At 42.0% G+C, this 19,748-nt stretch overlaps 1 protein-coding gene across 1 annotated transcript in view; it reads right to left on the bottom strand.

The window, feature by feature from the left end:
* The window catches only part of macrod2 (mono-ADP ribosylhydrolase 2), a 1,287,170-nt gene that overhangs the window by 831,308 nt on the left and 436,114 nt on the right, over window positions 1-19,748 (bottom strand). The window contains exon 5 of the mRNA XM_060925481.1: window positions 19,618-19,734. Within this exon, the coding sequence (XP_060781464.1) occupies window positions 19,618-19,734 (117 nt within the window). The remainder of the gene's footprint in view (window positions 1-19,617; window positions 19,735-19,748) is intronic.

The following is a 19,748-nucleotide window of genomic DNA, read 5'->3' as shown; positions in this document are numbered from 1 at the left end:
AAAGAAAGAAAGAAAGAAAGAAAGAAAGAAAGAAAGAAAGAAAGAAAGAAAAAGAAAGAAAGAAAGAAAGAAAGAAAGAAAGAAAGAAAGAAAGAAAGAAAGAAAGAAAGAAAGAAAGAAAGAAAGAAAGAAAGAAAGAAAGAAATGGCAGGACAATAGAAAAACAAACAAATCAGAAGGACTAACATACAAACAAACAAAAGGCAGAACAATAAGAAACAAACAAACAGTCAAAAGGACAACAAGAGAAAGAAAGAAAGAAAGAAAGAAAGAAAGAAAGAAAGAAAGAAAGAAAGAAAGAAAGAAAGAAAGAAAGAAAGAAAGAAAGAAATGGCAGGACAATAGAAAAAACAAACAAATCAGAAGGACTAACAAACAAACAAAAGGCAGAACAATAAGAAACAAACAAAGTCAAAAGGACAACAAGAAAAAGAAAGAAAGAAAGAAAGAAAGAAAGAAAGAAAGAAAGAAAGAAAGAAAGAAAGAAAGAAAGAAAGAAAGAAATGGCAGGACAATAGAAAAAACAAACAAATCAGAAGGACTAACAAACAAACAAAAGGCAGAACAATAAGAAACAAACAAAGTCAAAAGGACAACAAGAAAAAGAAAGAAAGAAAGAAAGAAAGAAAGAAAGAAAGAAAGAAAGAAAGAAAGAAAGAAAGAAAGAAAGAAAGAAAGAAAGAAAGAAAGAAAGAAAGAAAGAAAGAAAGAAAGAAAGAAATGGCAGGACAATAGAAAAACAAACAAATCAGAAGGACTAACATACAAACAAACAAAAGGCAGAACAATAAGAAACAAACAGTCAAAAGGACAACAAGAGAAAGAAAGAAAGAAAGAAAGAAAGAAAGAAAGAAAAAGAAAGAAAGAAAGAAAGAAAGAAAGAAAGAAAGAAAAAGAAAGAAAGAAAGAAAGAAAGAAAGAAAGAAAGAAAGAAAGAAAGAAAGAAAGAAAGAAAGAAAGAAATGGCAGGACAATAGAAAAACAAACAAATCAGAAGGACTAACATACAAACAAACAAAAGGCAGAACAATAAGAAACAAACAAACAGTCAAAAGGACAACAAGAGAAAGAAAGAAAGAAAGAAAGAAAGAAAGAAAGAAAGAAAGAAAGAAAGAAAGAAAGAAAGAAAGAAAGAAAGAAAGAAAGAAATGGCAGGACAATAGAAAAAACAAACAAATCAGAAGGACTAACAAACAAACAAAAGGCAGAACAATAAGAAACAAACAAAGTCAAAAGGACAACAAGAAAAAGAAAGAAAGAAAGAAAGAAAGAAAGAAAGAAAGAAAGAAAGAAAGAAAGAGGCAGAACAGTAAGAAACAAACAAAAGTCAGAAGGGCAATAAGAAAGAAAGAAAGAAAGAAAGAAAGAAAGAAAGAAAGAAAGAAAGAAAGAACAGATGCGCTGCACAGTGACGGTGTGCCATTCCTGACGGTCGTGATAATTACACGTGCGCATCTCCACTCCGTGACAGAAGACAGATGTAAATCAGACACAGAGATCGTCGCACCAGACACAGACTTTTGTGTTCCTGCTCCACTGTTTCTGTGCTTCATGGCGACCTCCGGACATTTCTCACTGCCATAATCAACACCTCACTCATCTTTCACTCATCATTATCTCCAGCACAAATCTCCTCGAACCAGGAAGTCCATCCGAAAGCCGACAAATCCTGAACCCTCACACCACTCCGTCTCCCTCCCTTCCAGCCATCATTCAGTGTAAATCCGGGAGCCAGAGATCAGGTCTTTCCTCATCACCGCTAAAGATGAGCAGTCAGTGTTAATCCAGCAGGGCTGCGTGTACACAACGGCGTTTCGAGGTGATGAATGAGTGCAGGACATCACTCTGGCAGCTCTGCAGCTGATGCCACATAATTATAAGATCACCGTCCGGACAAAAAAATTACCAAATTACACCAAACCCCCAAGAGGAACTGGCCTGAGTGACGAGTCCGGCCGGGGGGGAAACGCAAACGTTCAAGAGGAGGTTAAAAAGCGGAAGGGTACGTCCATAAGAAATAGTTTACAGGGTGTGTGTGTGTGTGTGGGGGGGGGGGGTCTCGACAATTAGGTGGGAGGCTGACTGAGAACTAATTATGTCTAATAAGGCAGTAGAGAGGCTCTTGATTAGCACACAGATGCTGAGGTAATTTCTGTCTTGTGATTGCTTCACATCTGGGCTCTTAGTGGAATCATATGAATTTTGGAGTATAATATATTCATTTATTTTGTCTTTCAGAGTGGAGAATTCATTCAAAAATATGTCCTGGACAGGGATACATATTGTAGTGACACTAGTGTATCTCAAAAAATTTGAATATTGTGAAAAAGTTCAATATTTTCCATCATTTATTTAAGCAAGTGAAAATGTTGTATATTATAGAGTCATTACACATAAACTAAAATGTTTCAAGCATTTTTCTATTTTAATTTTAATCAGTATGGCATACAGTACAAAAACAAAAAAAAAACATCTCAAAATATTAGAATATTTCATTTTGAGTTTGAGTAAAACAGTATGAACACAGTGTATCTCTCGGTCTAGTTCAGTACACACAACCACAATCATGGGGAAGACTGCTGACTTGACTGTTGTCCAGAAGATGATCACTGATGCCCTCCACAAGGAGGGTAAGCCACAAAAGGTCATTGCTGAAAAGGATGGCTGGAAAAGGTGCACAAGCAACAGGGATGGCCGCAGTCTTGAGAGGATTGTCAAGAAAAGTCGATTCAAGAACTTGGGAGAGCTTCACAAGGAGTGGACTGAGGCTGGTGTCAGTGTATCAAGACCCATCACGAACAGACATCTTCAAGAAAGGGGATACAACTTTCGCATTCCTAATATCAAGCTACTCCTGAGCCAGAGACAATGTCAGAAGCGTCTTATCTGGGCTAAGGAGAGAAAGAAATGGACTGTTGCTCAGTGGTCCAAAGTCCTCTTTTCAGATGAAAGTACATTTTGCATTTAATTTGGAAATCCCGGTTCTAGAGTCTGGAGGAAGAGTGGAGAGGCACAGAATCCAAGGTGTTTGAAGCCCAGTGTGAAGTTTCCACAGTCTGTGATGATTTGGGGTGCCATGTCATGTGCTGGTGTTGGTCCACTGTATTTTATCAAGTCCAAAGTCAACACAGCCATCTACCAGGAGATTTTAGAGCACTTCATGCTTCCATCTGCTGACGAGCTTTTTGGAGATGCTGATTTCCTTTTCCAGCAGGACTTAGCACCTGCCCACAGTGCCAAAACTACTACCAAATGGCTTGCTGACCATGATATTACTGTGTTTGATTGGTCAGCCAACTTGCCTGACCTGAACCCCATAGAGAATCTATGGGGTATTGTCAAGAGGAAGATGAGAAACACCCGACCCAAAAATACAGATACGCTGAAGGCCACTATCAAAGCAACCTGGGCTTCAATAACACCTCAGCAGTGCCACAGACTGATCACCTCCATGCCACACCGCATTGATACAGTAATTCATGGTAAAGGAGCCCCAACCAAGTACTGAGTGTATAAATGAATATACTTTTCAGAAGTTGGACATTTTCTGTATTGTAAATCCTTTTTTTGTTTGATCTTAGGGAATATTCTAATAATTTGAGATACTGGATTTCTGATTTTCATGAGCTATAAGCCATAATCATCAAAATTAAAACAAAAAAGGCTTTAAATATTTCACTTTACATGTAATGAATATAGAATATATGAAAGTTTACCTTTTTGAATTAAATTATGAAAAAAAGGAACTTTTTCATGGTATTCTAATTTTTTGAGATGCACTATATACACACATACAGAGAGGGTCATTTTGTTGATCTGTGTGTTTAAGCAGAAAGCTGAGTCACACGAACAGCAGCATGAACCACTTCCCAACAACAAGATATGAAATGTCAGGATGTTTTTTGGTGCGTTTAGTGACTTGCAATGGCAGTGTTTATATTGAGTGGAGCATAAATGGAGCTTTCCAAACAAACGGACACAATTCAGAAGGACAATAAGTATGAAAAAGCAGCAAAGAAAGAAAGAAAGAAAGAAAGAAAGAAAGAAAGAAAGAAAGAAAGAAAGAAAGCGTTTTGTGACTTGCTATGTCGGGTTTGGTTTTTTTTACCAAGTTGAACATAAATGTGATTTTAAACAAAGCTCTTCTTTCTGACAATCAGTTATCGCTGCACAGAGTGATGAAAGGGACTGCAATGAAAAAAAAACAAAGAAAGAAAGAAAAAACATTTAGATTTGTACATTATCAACAAGCAGCATATAATTAGCCATCGCCACAGTATGGAATTATCACTGTTGGTTTATAGCATACCCATTAATCACTGCTGTGCTATCATAGCCTCTAAAACCAGTGTGACGAGACAAGAGGTCCTGAGGCGACGCTCTGATGACATCACAAACACTGAGAAATTGTTTGATAGAGCGCTGAGGGCCATTAATGGAGCAGACCTTTAAATTGAAACGTCTTCCCAAAGCACGAGAGACAGAGAGAGAGAGAGAGAGAGAGAGAGAGAGAGAGAGAGAGAGTGTCCGGCTGAAGGGTAGTTTAGTCGTGTTTAGGTCCTTGTCGGGGTTATGGGTACAGGATGATGAGACTGGATCCCACTCAGGCTTGACATACACAGTGGATACAACACTGAGATCTGAATTTACTTTGCTTCTGGTTTGTGAGCATGGATATTTGAGATTTTCCAGGTTTCTGACCATTTAGCAGAACTTTTTTTTTTATACATGTGTGTGTGCACGTGCGTTACCGATTGAGACCTGTATAATTCCTCAGATTTTCTTCACAGACATTCTTAGGTCGCCGTGCGGCACGGTGGCGTAGTGGTTAGCACAGTCGCCTCACAGCAAGAAGGTTCCGGGTTCGAACCCCGCGGCCGGCGAGGGCCCTTCTGTGTGGAGTTTGCATGTTCTCCCTGTGTCTGCGTGGGTTTCCTCCGGGTGCTCCGGTTTCCCCCACAGTCCAAAGACATGCGGTTAGGTTAATATGGGACGGCCTTGGGCTGAGGTGCCCTTGAGCGAGGCACCTAACTCCCAACTGCTCCCTGGGCGCTGTTAGCATGGCTGCCCACTGCTCTGGGTATGTGTGTGTGCTCATTGCTCACGTGTGTGTTCACTGCTTCAGATGGGTTAAATGCAGAGAGGAAATTTCACAAGTGTGTGATGAATAAAGGTGTGCTTTCTTTCTTCTTTCTTTTCCTTTTAGATATGCATATACATGTGGCAGCCTGGGAAAACCCTTCAGGTGGTCAAATCTACTTTTTTTTTTTAAACTTCAGCCTTTCCTGATCTGAAATTGGTTGATAACAGGTACAGTGCTTGCGCTTTAAAAGTGAAAAGGAAGAAAACGATATTTGAAGATTTCGTTCCAGGGGTGGCACGGTGGTGTAGTGGTTAGCACTGGCGCCTCACAGCAAGAAGGTCCTGGGTTCGAGCCCCGTGGCTGGCGAGGGCCTTTCTGTGCGGAGTTTGCATGTTCTCCCCGTGGGTTTCCTCCGGGTGCTCCGTTTTCCCCCACAGTCCAAAGACATGCAGGTTAGGTTAACTGGTGACTCTAAATTGACCGTAGGTGTGAATGTGAGTGTGAATGGTTGTTTGTGATGACCTGGCGACTTGTCCAGGGTGTACCCCGCCTCTCGCCTATAGTTAGCTGGGATAGGATCCAGCTTGCCTGCGACCCTGTAGAACAGGATAAGCGGTTACAGATAATGGATGGATAGAAGATTTCATTCCAAATCCACTGAAAGATGCCACGCCTACATTCATTAAAATACATTTCATTACACTACAGGCGTTTATCAGACGCTCTTACCGGTATCTAGAGCGACGTACATTACACCCAGAGCAGCCTGGGGAGCAGTTGCCTTGCTTCTTCAGCCATTCCTGCTGGTTGAGGGAATTGAACCGCCAACCTTTCGGTCCCAAAGCTGCTTCTCAAACCATTAGGCTATCATATTTATAACCTAAAACAACTGATCGAAAATAAACATCATCATTACTACCAGCGTAAGCTGTAAGAGACACACGTTACTACTTGGATTATCGTTGTTATCCATGTCAGGCCCGGTCTCATCACGTGGGATAAAACATGAACCTCATCATGATCGTTTCACTCGACTGAGCAGTGATCACGGATTCGTTCAATAAATATCTTTCTATTTAGTCATCTTAACATTTAAAATGTTGTCCGCCGGCATCTGTTTGATTCCAATGTGATGGCGCATGAGCCGGGATCTGATTACAAACTGAATTGGTTCGGGTCAGGATTATTATAACCGCTATCCATACCTCGAGACTTAGCAAGTCAGGTTTTTAGACTGTGGGTGGTAGAAATGGGCAACTGGACTTGCTTGAAAATTCTTGAAAACGTTTCACCTCTCGTCCAAAAGGCTTCCTCAGTTCTGTCTGACTAATAGGGAGTATCAGATATTTATCTTCTCCTGGATCAGAATCAGAATTCTGATGACCAGCTCATCTAAGGTGTCATTGAGGCATCATGTTGGTGTGGGTCACTGGAGACCGGGTGCGAACGGCGAGCCACCAGGGCGATCAAAGGACTGTTTTTACCACCAGAAAGACGAAGCAATGTTAAAAACGAGACGAAATATAAACATTTCCACTTGGTGTCTTGAAGTCAAAGACAGCAGCGTATTCAAGGCAGGAAAACTCCCAGGGTTTTCACAGACCATCACACATTTCCTTCCCTTCTGCAAGAGTTACAAAAGTTGATTCAACACTCGAGATTTTGCCTCAAGGCATTTTGCCACAGTACATCCTGTAGCACTGTTCATTCGGAAAGAAACCTGATGCTATTGATTGCGTGCTTTGGTTTAGACGTACTTGCTGTCAACAGATGCTTTAAACTTACATTAAGGAGCTTGGCAAAGTACATGTTATTTGGCCGTGTAAAATATTCTGCTTACGCTGTAACGGTTGAACCAATTTTTCTTATTTATTTAGGGAGAAAACATCTAAAGTTGCAGCTTGCTGATTTCAAAACGACAACGCAGACTGCCAAAAGTTAAAGAGTTTTCAGGAGAGAGGGAAGAAAGAAAACTTCAAATCACCAAATTAAACTGAGTCCCTCTCGGATTCGTCTGCGTTGATCAATCTGACGGCAAGAAGGAGCCGCTGTGACACACACAACCTCACCTAATCAAAATCTCTGTGTGTGTGTTTGGGGAGTGGATGGGGGGCGTAATCAAAATGAACTACACGTCACTTACTAATAATAGGTACTTTGTTGTGATTGATTTGTTTTTGCACAGTGCGTAGAGAGACTCCAGCAGCAGCGATCATGATTTTTCAGCAGAGCTCAAAATGCATCACAAGCTAACGATTAGAGTTATTGCTCCAGGTGTACTCGCGGTAAATATCAGGCCTCGGCATCTGCTTCAGAGAGAGGGGGTTTGACCCTGATGGAAATGAACATGTTGAGCAAAAGCGAGGAATAAACAAGCAAACAGAAATTAGTGAGGAAACGCACCAGGGTTTGAGTGATCGGCGTGCAATAAGTGAAACTTTGTATACGGGAGACAGGAAGAATTGGTATTTTGCAGTTTGAGGGCGCACGCGCACACACACCATTATTTAGTGACTTTGAGAGGAAATAGATTAGATTAACGAAGGCTTCTGAGAGAAAAGAAGATAATGAACCCGCTTGAACATTGAGATTAAAGACAAAGCACATCAGAAGTACTGTTTGAGATTAGAAAGTAATAACAGCAGCAAGTTAGATCTGTTACTCAAGTAGTGTGGGTGCTGCTGGCTACTGAGCTCCATCACTTCACATCTTAAATGTTTTACACACACACAGAGAGAGAGAGAGAGAGAGAGAGAGAGAGAGAGAGAGGCTTCCTCTTAAAACTATTACTCCATTTGCTCGATCAAGCTTCTGAGATTTCGATTCAAATCCTCACTCGAATTTTAGCGCAAATCGAAACGCAATCAATTAAAATCAATGCTGGCTGTCCTTCCTTTTCAAAAATAAGCACATCATGTTAACAAACCTGTTTTTGAAGACCGGAAAGAAAATAAAGTGACTGCAACATTAATAACAACTAAAAACCAGATTCAGTAAATAGAAAAATTAAAATCCAGAAAGCATCGACAAACAAATAAATAAATCAATGCAATGCGGACTGCGATGAAGGAAAACAAAATTATTTAAAAAATAAATAAAAAAATACAGAAAAAGACGAAATTAAAAAAAAGAAGTTAATAAATAAATAAGCAGTGGAAATCAGAAAGCAAACACAAAGATGAATGATCACTTTTTAACAAGAGCAAAAGGAAACTCATTCATTCTCATCTAATTATCTCTAGCCGCTTTATCCTTCTACAGGGTCGCAGGCAAGCTGGAGCCTATCCCAGCTGACTACGGGCGAAAGGCGGGGTACACCCTGGACAACTTGCCAGGTCATCACAGGGCTGACACATAGACACAGACAACCATTCACACTCACATTCACACCTACGGTCAATTTAGAGTCCCCAGTTAACCTAACCTGCATGTCTTTGGACTGTGGGGGAAACCGGAGCACCCGGAGGAAACCCACGCGGACACGGGGAGAACATGCAAACTCCGCACAGAAAGGCCCTCGCCGGTCACGGGGCTCGAACCCGGACCTTCTTGCTGTGAGGCGACAGCGCTAACCACTACACCACCGTGCCGCCCCCAAAAGGAAACTGAATTAGATAAGTTAGAATGAATAAATGAATACATACAATTTCAAATGTGCACCGCAATGCAGGAAAACAAATTAATTTAAAAAAATGAACGAACAAATGGTCATTGATCAGAAAGCAACATCAGCAGACGAACATGATTTTAAAGCTGAGCACACAAAAGCCCGGATCGGTTTCTCTTGCTTGCGCATTAAAGCCATTCTGTTTGTCTTTAGGTGTCATAAAATGCTGCAAGCAATAAAGCCTTCGTGCCTTTGGTTTCAATCCGTGAGCTTCCATCATTCGGCATTTTATTTCAGTGTGAATAGAGAGGTAATAAAACAACAAGGCAGACGGGGGGAAAATGCCATTCTGAGAGTCATATAAGCTCCACTTGATGCCAGTGACCCCTGTGTGTTCGGGGTCAAGTGTGGCGCAGCTCACACAGACTGGTATTCTCTGCTCTGTCTCGATGGTTTGTTTTGCCCGTCGTCACCGCTCTCTTAAATGGCTTCTGCGCATCCATCACGCCGAGCCTCTGACATGATCTAATAGTGCACTGTTTGAAATACAACATCTGCTCTGGCTGGCACATGGGCGTGTCTCAGAAACGGTCAGCCACCTCACACCAAACACACCACCACTGTCCAGACATACAGTGGATATAAAAAGTGTACACACCCCGTTAAAATGATAGGTTTTTCTGATGTAAAAAAAGAACGAGACCATGATACATTTCAAAACTTTTCCCACCTTTAATGTAACCTGTAAAATTCAACTGAAATACAAGCAAATCTGTTCGGGGGAAAACATTTAAAAATAAATAAATAAATAAACGTAGAATAAGCTGGTTGCATAAGTGTGCACACCCTTAAACTAATACTTTCTTGAAGCACCTTTTGATTTAATTACAGCATTCAGTCTTTTTGGGTCGGAGTCTATCAGCCTGCCACATCTAGACTTGGCGATATTTGCCCACTCTTCCTTGCAAAAGCGCTCCGGATCTGTCAGATTGCGAGGGCAGCTCTTGTGCACAGCCCTCTTCAGATCACCCCACAGATTTTCAATTGGATTTAGGTCTGGGCTCTGGCTGGGCCGTTCCAAAACTTTTTTGGGGTCATTGTCGCGCTGAAAGATGAAATTCCTCTTCTTCTTCAGCTTTCTCGCAGACACCTGAAGGTTTTGGGCCAAAATTGACTGGTATTTAGACCTGTTCATAATTCCCTCCACCTTGACTAAAGCCCCTGATCCAGCTGAAGAAAAACAACCCCAAAACATGATGCTGCCACCACCATGCTTCACCGTGGGGATGGTGTTCTTTTGGTGATGCGCAGTGTTGTTTTTGCGCCAAACATACCTTTTGGAATTGTGGCCAAAAAGTTCAACCTTGGTTTCATCAGACCATAACACATTTTCCCGCATGCCTTTGGGAGAGGTGATGTATTTTTTTTGCAAACTTTAGCCGGGCCGGGCGGCACGGTGGTGTAGTGGTTAGCGCTGTCACCTCACAGCAAGAAGGTCTGGGTTCGAGCCCCGTGGCCAGCGAGGGCCTTTCTGTGCGGAGTTTGCATGTTCTCCCCGTGTCCGCGTGGGTTTCCTCCGGGTGCTCCGGTTTCCCCCACAGTCCAAAGACATGCAGGTTAGGTTAACTGGTGACTCTAAATTGAGCGTAGGTGTGAATGTGAGTGTGAATGGTTGTCTGTGTCTATGTGTCGGCCCTGTGATGACCTGGCGACTTGTCCAGGGTGTACCCCGCCTTTCGCCCGTAGTCAGCTGGGATAGGCTCCAGCTTGCCTGCGACCCTGTAGAACAGGATAAAGTGGCTACAGATAATGAGATGAGATTTATCCGGGCCTGGATGTTTTTTTTTGACCCTACCTCAGTCCAGACGTATGGAGAATACGGGAGATTGTTTTGGAGGGATGTCCAGTTCTCGGTAATGTCACTGTCGTCCCATATTTTCTCCACTTCTTGATGACTGTCTTCACTGTGCTCCATGGTATATCTAATGGCGTGGAAATGTTTTTGCACCCTTCTCCTGACTGATACCTTTCAACAATGAGATCCCTTTGATGCTTTGTAAACTCTCTGTGAACGCTGGCTTTTGCTGGAGGATGCAACTGAGTAAATGTCTGAACTTTATTTGGGGTTAATCAGAGTCATTTTAATTGATGGCAGGTATGAGCCCAAAAAGACTGAATGCTGTAATTAAATCAAAAGGTGCTTCAACGAAGTATTACGGTAGTTTTAGGGTGTGCACACTGATGCAACCAGCTTATTGTACTTTTTTTTTTTTTAAATGTTTTTCCACCTAACAGATTTGTTTGTTTTTCAGTTGAATTGTACAGGTCACATTAAAGGTGGGAAAAGTTTTGAAATAATTTTTCATGGTCCTTTTTTTTTTAACATCAGAAAAACTATCATTTTAACGGGGTGTGTACAGCTTTCATATCCACTGTAAGTATATATTTATTCTCTGGTCATTTTTCACATTCTCCAACAAAACTTTTAGCTTTGGACAAGACATCTATATATAGACGCAGAGTTTCCACTGAGAATGTTTGAGAAATATTCAAAATGGCAGGAATGCCTTGAGCTTTGTTACCACATGTTTCCCATCATGCTAACACTACTAGACACCAGGATATAGTGAAGTAATTACGCATGCCATTAGGACGAGTGATGGACTTGTTCATTTAAAATTTCATGATAAATTCAGAACAGCACAACCAGTCTGTTCTACTCCAGACACGCTGCATTGAGAAGTACCAAACATGTTCTTTATGCATAACATGAAAAATACTTGTGTGCACATGTTGAGAGAGATATGAGCATCTTCTTAGAGACGAAGACATCATGTTGATACGGTTAGATTTAGAAAGTTCTCCATAATGATAATAAGCTTCGAGTATTCAAATATCATCAAGCTTCCTTTCGGTCACTTCCTGTCTAACTCAGCAAACTCGACTCAGAATTCCGACTCAGGAACTCAGGATGGTCTCTTCAACCCCGAGTTCAGCAAGTGATGCCAAATCAACATGTCTGCTCACAACAACAGGAAACAAAGCAGTGCTTCTTAACCTTAAACAAGTTATGCTGGGTTTATAAATATTTGCTTTAGATCAGTCAACATTCAGACATATTTGCTTTTTAAATCTACAACCCCAATTTCAAAGAAATTGGGATGCTGTGTAAACTGTAAATAAAAACCGAATGCGATGATTTGCAAATCATGGAAACCCTATATTGCATTGAAAATAGCACAAAGACAACAAATCAAATGTTGAAACTGAGAAATGTTATTGTTTTTTTGAAAAATATACGCTCATTTTGAATTTGATGTCAGCAACACATTTCAAAAAAGTTAGGACAGGGGCTTGTTTACCGCTGTGTTGGATCACCTCTACTTTTAACAACACGACCAGTTTGCTGTAGTTTTGAAAGAGGAATGTTGTCCTGTTCTTGCCTGATATACAATTTCAGTTGCTCAACAGTTCAGCGTCTCCTTTATCATACAGTATTTTGTGCTTCATAATGTACCAAATGTTTTAAATAGAAGACAGGTCTGGACTGCAGGCAGGCCAGTTTAGCACCCAGACTCTTATTACAGAGCCATGCAGTTTTAATAGGTGCAGAAAGCGGTTTGGCATTGTCTTGCTGAAAGAAGCAAGGCCTTCCCTGCAAAAGATTTTGTCTAGATGGCAGCATGTTGCTCTGAAACATGTAGATATCATTCAGCATTAATGATGCCTTCCCAGATGGCCAAGCCACCCGTGTCATGTGCACTAATTCACCCTCATACCAGCACAGATGCTGGCTTTTGAACTGTGCACCGATAAGCCGGATCGTCCCTCTCCTCTTTAGCCTGGAGGACGTGGTGTCCATGATTTCGAAAAAGAATTTCTACTTTTGATTCGTCAGACCTCGGGACAATTTTCCACTTCGCCTCAGTCCATCATAAAAGAGCTTGGGCCCATAGAAGATGGCAGTGTTTCTGGATATTGTTTATATCTGGATTTAACTTGCATTTGTGGATGCAGTAATGAACTGCTTTCACAGACGATGGTTTTCTGAAGTGTTCCTGAGCCCATACAGTGATTTCCACTACAGACACTCGTCTGCTTTTAATGCAGTGTCTCCTGAGGGCCTGAAGATCGCAGGCATCCAATGTCAGTTTTCAGCCTTGTCTCTTGCATACAGAGATTTCTCCAGAGTCTCTGAATCTTTTAATGATATTATGTACCGTAGATGATGTGATCCCCAAATTCTTTGCAATTTTACATTGAGGAACGCTATTCTTAAACTGTTCCACTGTTTGCCCACGCAGTCTTTCACAGAGCATGTTACTGACCTGTTGCCAATTTAACAAATTAGGTTTTTTTCTGCCGCATTCCACAACTTTTTTCAGTCTTTTGTTGCCCCTGTCCCAACTTTTCTGAAACGTGTTGTTGACATCAATTTCAAAATGAGCACATATTAAAATAAATAAATAAATAAATAAATAAATAATAATTCCTCAGTTTCAACATTTGATATGTTGTCTTTGTACTATTTTCAATGAAACATAGGGTTTCCATGATTTGCAAATCTTCACAAGCTGTTTTTATATTAGCCAAGATAACAACCAAGTCATGATGAACACCAAGACATGTCACAGTCACCCTGAGATCTGTGAACTGCATTTCAACATCAGTGCGTAATTCATTAGTGAAAGCGCACAGCAAAGCAGAGGACAAGAGAATGAACAATAAACACCAAAAAGAAGTTAAAATGCCGATCTTCTGTATCTTCAGACAGAATCATGAAGATGCAGCCACTCATTTCTCATGAAAGCCATCCCCAATCCCTCCTCCTGCTCCTCGTGTGCTGTAAACGTTCCTCAGGGACGTCAAGTTTCCCCGCCATGACCTTCGCGTTAACTATTCATTCATCAAAGGCCTCGAGGAAAAGGGTTTTGTTTATGCAGAGACATTGAAAAATAAAATACTTTCCACTGGGCTTGGGGAGAAAAGCAGAATGGAAAGATATTTTCCTCACCTTACTCTTATTTATTTAGTTTCTTTCAGACTACGCTTTGCACTCACTCGATTTCACTCCATTTCAACTGCTTCATCAATCCACACAGGACATTTCACAACCACGCTGAAACCTTGAACAAACCATGACTGAATTTAACACAGCTACCAAGGTACCCTTTTTTCTTTCCTTATCATGTTATTTTTCCTGACGGTAATCACATTTTTTTGTTTTTAAATGCAATTCTACTCTCTAGCCCTGAAGAATCGCTTAACTAGCTGTGGTGTGACCGTTAAATAATTTACCATCTGAGCTTGTGTTGTCTTCCTCCATTTTACTGGACTATTTATGACTACATTAAAAAGGGCTTGGTTCACATGCCATCAGCGTGCATTAATATTTCATTCGGAGTTTTGAATATGAACTTTCGTGCATGATGCGGAAGAAAAACGTTTACGAGACTTCCTGATCGCCACACGGAAATCTCGCTATGCTCTAATTTGACTTTTTATTTTGTAATAAAACACTATTCTCAGGGGATAAAATAAATATCTCTCGCTTTCTTCAGACAATTCTGAAAGAACTTGAAATTTCTTCAAACATTCGTTTTTAGGGTATTTAGATGTCTGGGAGAATGACATGACGCTGTACCACAGCGCTAGACACATAATTACATTCATTTCGAAAAAATACGGGGCTGAATTTTAGTAATGTGTGCCACATGTGAAGCAATCTCTCACTGGGGCATGTCAGCTGGTTCCTGTGATTCACAAACGTTTATATAAAAAAGGGGGGGAGGGGGTATGAGCACCCGCTTAAAACTAATAGCATCCAATTTTCTTGTCTTTTGAAAAAAAAAAAAAGGTTGAGAGAAAAGTCTGGCTCCAGTGCCTTTATGTGAAACAAGCTCGGCTTGGACGGAGAGAACTATCTAACTCTGATTTTACATTATTACTCTCAGGCGCTTTTTTTCAGGCCAGCACGAGGCCCTGTCCCTCGGGTCTCTCGGAAACACAAGGAAGCATTTTATTCTTTTTAAGTCCACATTAGTGAAAGTGAAATCAACCTGGTAACCTTGACAGCTTGTAAAGGTGCAAACACCTGCTTCTTTTGAAGACTGAGCAAAACTGGTCTCTTGACTCATCCCGCGCTGCTTTTCCACTTGATTACTGCTTTGAAGGCATTCTCAGATTTATTTTGATTGACAAATAACATTTTAATCATAGCTACTCAGACCCAAACCCTCTCGACAGTCGAGAACGGGAAGCACGATAAAGGGCAACACTCAGGAGACCCTCTTGTATTGATCACCACCAGAACATACTTCTCTGTAAACATAATTAAGTTCAGATGGACTCAGGATCATTAATTTCCAAGAAAATGAACACGATACAAAATGATCAGGACGCTCCATCTGGGGACACTTCCTGCTCATCCTTTCTGTGGAAAGCCACTTCAATATCCATATAAATTCATACTCGTCGCAGCATGTCAGGAAGCTCTTAAAGCAAGAGTAATTTAATTTCCGTGGACTATAACGGTAAACACAGAGGCTTTCTGAGGCCAACTGGAACTGGGTAGAGAGGGGGAAGAGGAGAGGGGGTTGAGAAATATTGCCATTTTGTCATCCAGAGGTTAGGATCATGAAACTGTTGAGGAGGAGGAGCTTATGAAATTCATACAGAGAGAGAGAGAGGAAAAGTAAGGCAATTTTAACGTTGCAAATTTGTTACATTGCCAGAACATAAACAGTAAATGGACCATATGTCTCGTATATGCTGCACTCCCTCGTTGGCAAGCAGTGCGACCGAATCTGCCATTTACAGATGTCGGCAGAATGTAAACACAAACCTGTGCATATTTTTCACAACAAGACATCTGACCCACCTCATCACATGATAAACGGATGCTTTACTCTGCACCATGGAGCTTGCATAACCATGGCAACAGATGCAGCCTGTTTTGTGCAGTTCTTTGTGCATTCTCGATGCTTCAAATTGTCCATTACAATAATGTGCTTCACTCTCATATGAAAGGAATAGAGATAGAAATCATTTTGTGCTGTGTTTAATGGGGAAAAACGGCAGCGTCGTACATGCTTCAAGTGGCTCTTGTGTGGTACGAGTCTTCAACATTTAGTCCATCATTTTATTAGCTTAAATAAGGACTTGGCAAAATATATAGTTATGAGTATTTGCATTCTTATGTGTTGCTGTGTCACTGCATGGACTAAGCTTTGTTAACTTTGACTGTGTCTTGCCTCTGGACTTGTTCTGCCTCCGCACATTAATACATCATTAGCTGTGGCCCATTTCTGAAAGAAAGCAGCTTCACTGACTCCTGAGAAAAAAAGGAAAAAAAAAATATCACACTCTCATGATGAGAAATAAAGACGTCCAGTACAACAGATCTATGACCACAGCAGAAATAGAGGGAATAATTGCCAGAGGATTGAATGGTCAGAGAGACAAACACAGAAAGACAGACTGAGAGATGGATGGATAGGTGTATAGACAGACAGACAAGTGGTCAGACAGATGGAAGGGTTTGTGTTTGGATTGACTGACAAAGGATAAAAATGGTGGAAAGAATGATATGATAGGGAGTTTATTTAGTAAAATAAGGTACAAAATACAAGTATAGTGCACATTAAAATACTTGGATAGCACAATAAAATGTAAACACTTATTTCCATTATGGCCAAAGTACATCAAGTGCCAAAAAAAGGGGCTATAAACAAAAGGGGGGGAGGGATGTACAGGAGGTATATGTGACCCCCACTTACTCTGCCCCCCCTCCCCGACAATACCATTCCTCAGACTCCTGATACACTCTACCCCCCCACCTCAATAAACAAGACCAGTGACCCCCACTTACTCTGCCCCCCCTCCCCGACAGTACCATTCCTCAGACTCCTGGTCCACTCTGCCCCCCCCACCTCAATAAACAAGACCAGTGACCCCCACTTACTCTGCCCCCCCTCCCCGACAGTACCATTCCTCAGACTCCTGGTCCACTCTGCCCCCCCACCTCAATAAACAAGACCAGTGACCCCCACTTACTCTGCCCCCCCTCCCCAACAGTACCATTCCTCAGACTCCTGGTCCGCTCTGCCCCCCCCCACCTCAATAAACAAGACCAGTGATCCCCACTTACTCTGCCCCCCCTCCCTGACAGTACCATTCCTCAGACTCCTGGTCCCCTCTGCCCCCCACCTCAGTAAACAAGACCAGTGACCCCCCATGCTCTGCCCCCCCTTCCCGACAGTACCATTCCTCAGACTCCTGGTCCACTCTGCCCCCCCACCTCAATAAACAAGACCAGTGACCCCCACTTATTCTGCCCCCCCACCTCAATAAACATGACCAGTAATTCCCACTTACTCTGCCCCCCCACAGTACCATTCCTCAGACTCCTGGTCCACTCTGCCCCCCCCACCTCAATAAACATGACCAGTGGTCCCCACTTACTCTGCCCCCCCCACGACAGTACCATTCCTCAGACTCCTGGTCCGCTCTGCCCCCCACCTCAATAAACAAGACCAGTGACCCCCACTTACTCTGCCCCCCCTCCCCGACAGTACCATTCCTCAGACTCCTGGTCCACTCTGCCCCCCCACCTCAATAAACAAAATCAGTGACCCCCACTTACTCTGCCTCCCCTCCCCGACAGTACCATTCCTCAGACTCCTGGTCCGCTCTGCCCCCCACCTCAATAAACAAGACCAGTGACCCCCACTTACTCTGCCTCCCCTCCCCGACAGTACCATTCCTCAGACTCCTGGGGTGCTCTGCCCCCCCCACCCACCTCAATAAACAAGACCAGTGACCCCCACTTACTCTGCCCCCCCCCCTCCCCGACAGTACCATTCCTCAGACTCCTGGTCCACTCTGCCCCCCCACCTCAATAAACAAGGCCAGTGATCCCCACTTACTGTGCCCCCCAGTTGTTTACCTGATTTGCACAGTTGCTTATTTATTTTATCTGATTTCTATCTTGTTTATTTTATCACTTATTTGTTAATATCTCAGAATAGACCATTTTTATGTAGCTCTTTTATTAGAATAGACTGTCTTTATTTAGTATTTATTTATTTAGCGCCTTAACTCCAAGCCAAATCCCTTGTAGTTGCAACAATTACTTGACAATAAAGCTTTTCTGATCTGATACAAAATAAAATATGGCATTAACTGGAAGGTTACCTAGGACATAATAAAAGGATTTGGTGAATATACAAAGCACAGAGCAGCAGTGACATGCCTTACCCACCCCGTGAGAAATCATTTTTACACATGAATTTGCTTCCACAGAGTCCTGAATTTCACCCCACTGAAAGTCTGTGGGATGTGCTGAAGAAGACTCGATGGCGTAGTTCGACTCTCCCATCTACAATACAAGATCTTGGTGCAAAAGTAATGCCCCCCCCACCAAAAAAAAAAATTAACGGATGTGCATGATTCACGTAGAACACAGTTTCAGGTTGGAAAATCCCTGATCCCTGCTTGATCGATGGATGGGTTGGTGTTTGGAGAGATGGATTGGTAGAGGGGTGATAGATGGCTGGAAAATGGATAGATCAATGGATAGATAAGTGAACACAAGAATACGGGTGAGAATTCAGGAAGTGACAGCAGTGCACTTCCAAAGCAATAGGAGCAATCACTGCAAGAAATCCCTGCAGCTACAGCAACGCATTTGGATCTGTTCATACTTAGACTCTACATTTTTCCACAGCGCCTTTCAAGCATTCAGTCAGACCGGAAATAAAACACAGTGACAGTCTTAGCGTTATTGCATCAGGCAGAACTATTTACCACAGGAAAAAACAGAAGACAAAAAAAAAAAACAGAAAATATAAGAGAGACAGGAAAGAGGAAGAGGGAATAAAAATCCGACGCTGACAGTTTACCAGCAGTGAAAACAATAACGAAGAACAATGACAGCAGCACGAGCGGAATGAAAACTGCTTTCTCTTGGAAGGGCCAGATGAGGCTCCTTCAGGCTCGAGAGACCAACCTGGGAACTTGCTTTCACTCAGAGTGTGTAATACTGACTAATGAAAGACATCTCACACACACACAGAATCCTGGTCCATCTATATAAACCTTCTGATGCCTCTCTGGCTAGATTGCCTCAAGGTTTCTGGTGAACATTCCACACAATTCAATTGTTGATGCTCACAATATAAAGATCAAATGACAGCAGGGAAATTGGCAAGGGATTCTTATTCATTCTGTGCTGCTGCCCGACACCGAAAACTACCTGGGAGAGAAATATAATCTCCGATTTTTGCGTCCTATAACCACATTTGAACCTTATGAGTGACAGAAACAGTAAACTTTTTTTTTATCCCATAGCTTCTAACTGTTGCCATGACACCTACATCAATACCCAGAATTCTTTACACCGTTCTCCTAATCTACGTTCGAACCTGCACACCAATCCCTGCCCCAACACCGAAGCCATGTTATGTCGTCCATCCACTATTATTATGTGAAATGACAATCTTCATCACTCTCTCTCAAGAACACACCAAGAAAGCCACGAACTAAAAAGATAAATCACAGATGAAATATCAATCACTTTACAAGCTAATAGTTCCTTTAATGTCTTTGTTTGAGTACAGATGGCCCCTTCAGCCAGTCATACGACAGTAAGCCATCATAATAATAATCCCCCTAATAATACAACTCCATTAATCAAGGCCGCTTGCTGGAACGTTCAGGAAAAAAAAAAAAAACCTCTGACTCAGATGGTACAGGCTTGAAGAGTCATTAATTAATCGAGTGATGAGCTGTTTTCGGTTAATTGGTCGCCATCATCTTGATGCAGAGCACAGCATATGGGACTGAGCAGAGCCATAATGCCGACTTGGCCGCAGCATTACACGGTGTTGTTTCCTTGAGTAAATAAGGTTGACAGAAGGGTACTTACACTTGGCAGGAAGGTCGTAGCCGCAGGTGATCTTGGCTTTGCCCGTCTCGCAGCCATTTAGTGAGTGGCACTCTTCATACAGGTAATGTCCTGCTGCTCTGTGTATGCAGCCGTCCACTGCAAAAAGAAAA

This window comes from Neoarius graeffei, chromosome 7 (assembly GCF_027579695.1).
Source record: "Neoarius graeffei isolate fNeoGra1 chromosome 7, fNeoGra1.pri, whole genome shotgun sequence".
NCBI classification, from domain to species: domain Eukaryota; kingdom Metazoa; phylum Chordata; class Actinopteri; order Siluriformes; family Ariidae; genus Neoarius; species Neoarius graeffei.
This window is presented reverse-complemented; position numbering and strand designations above follow the sequence as displayed.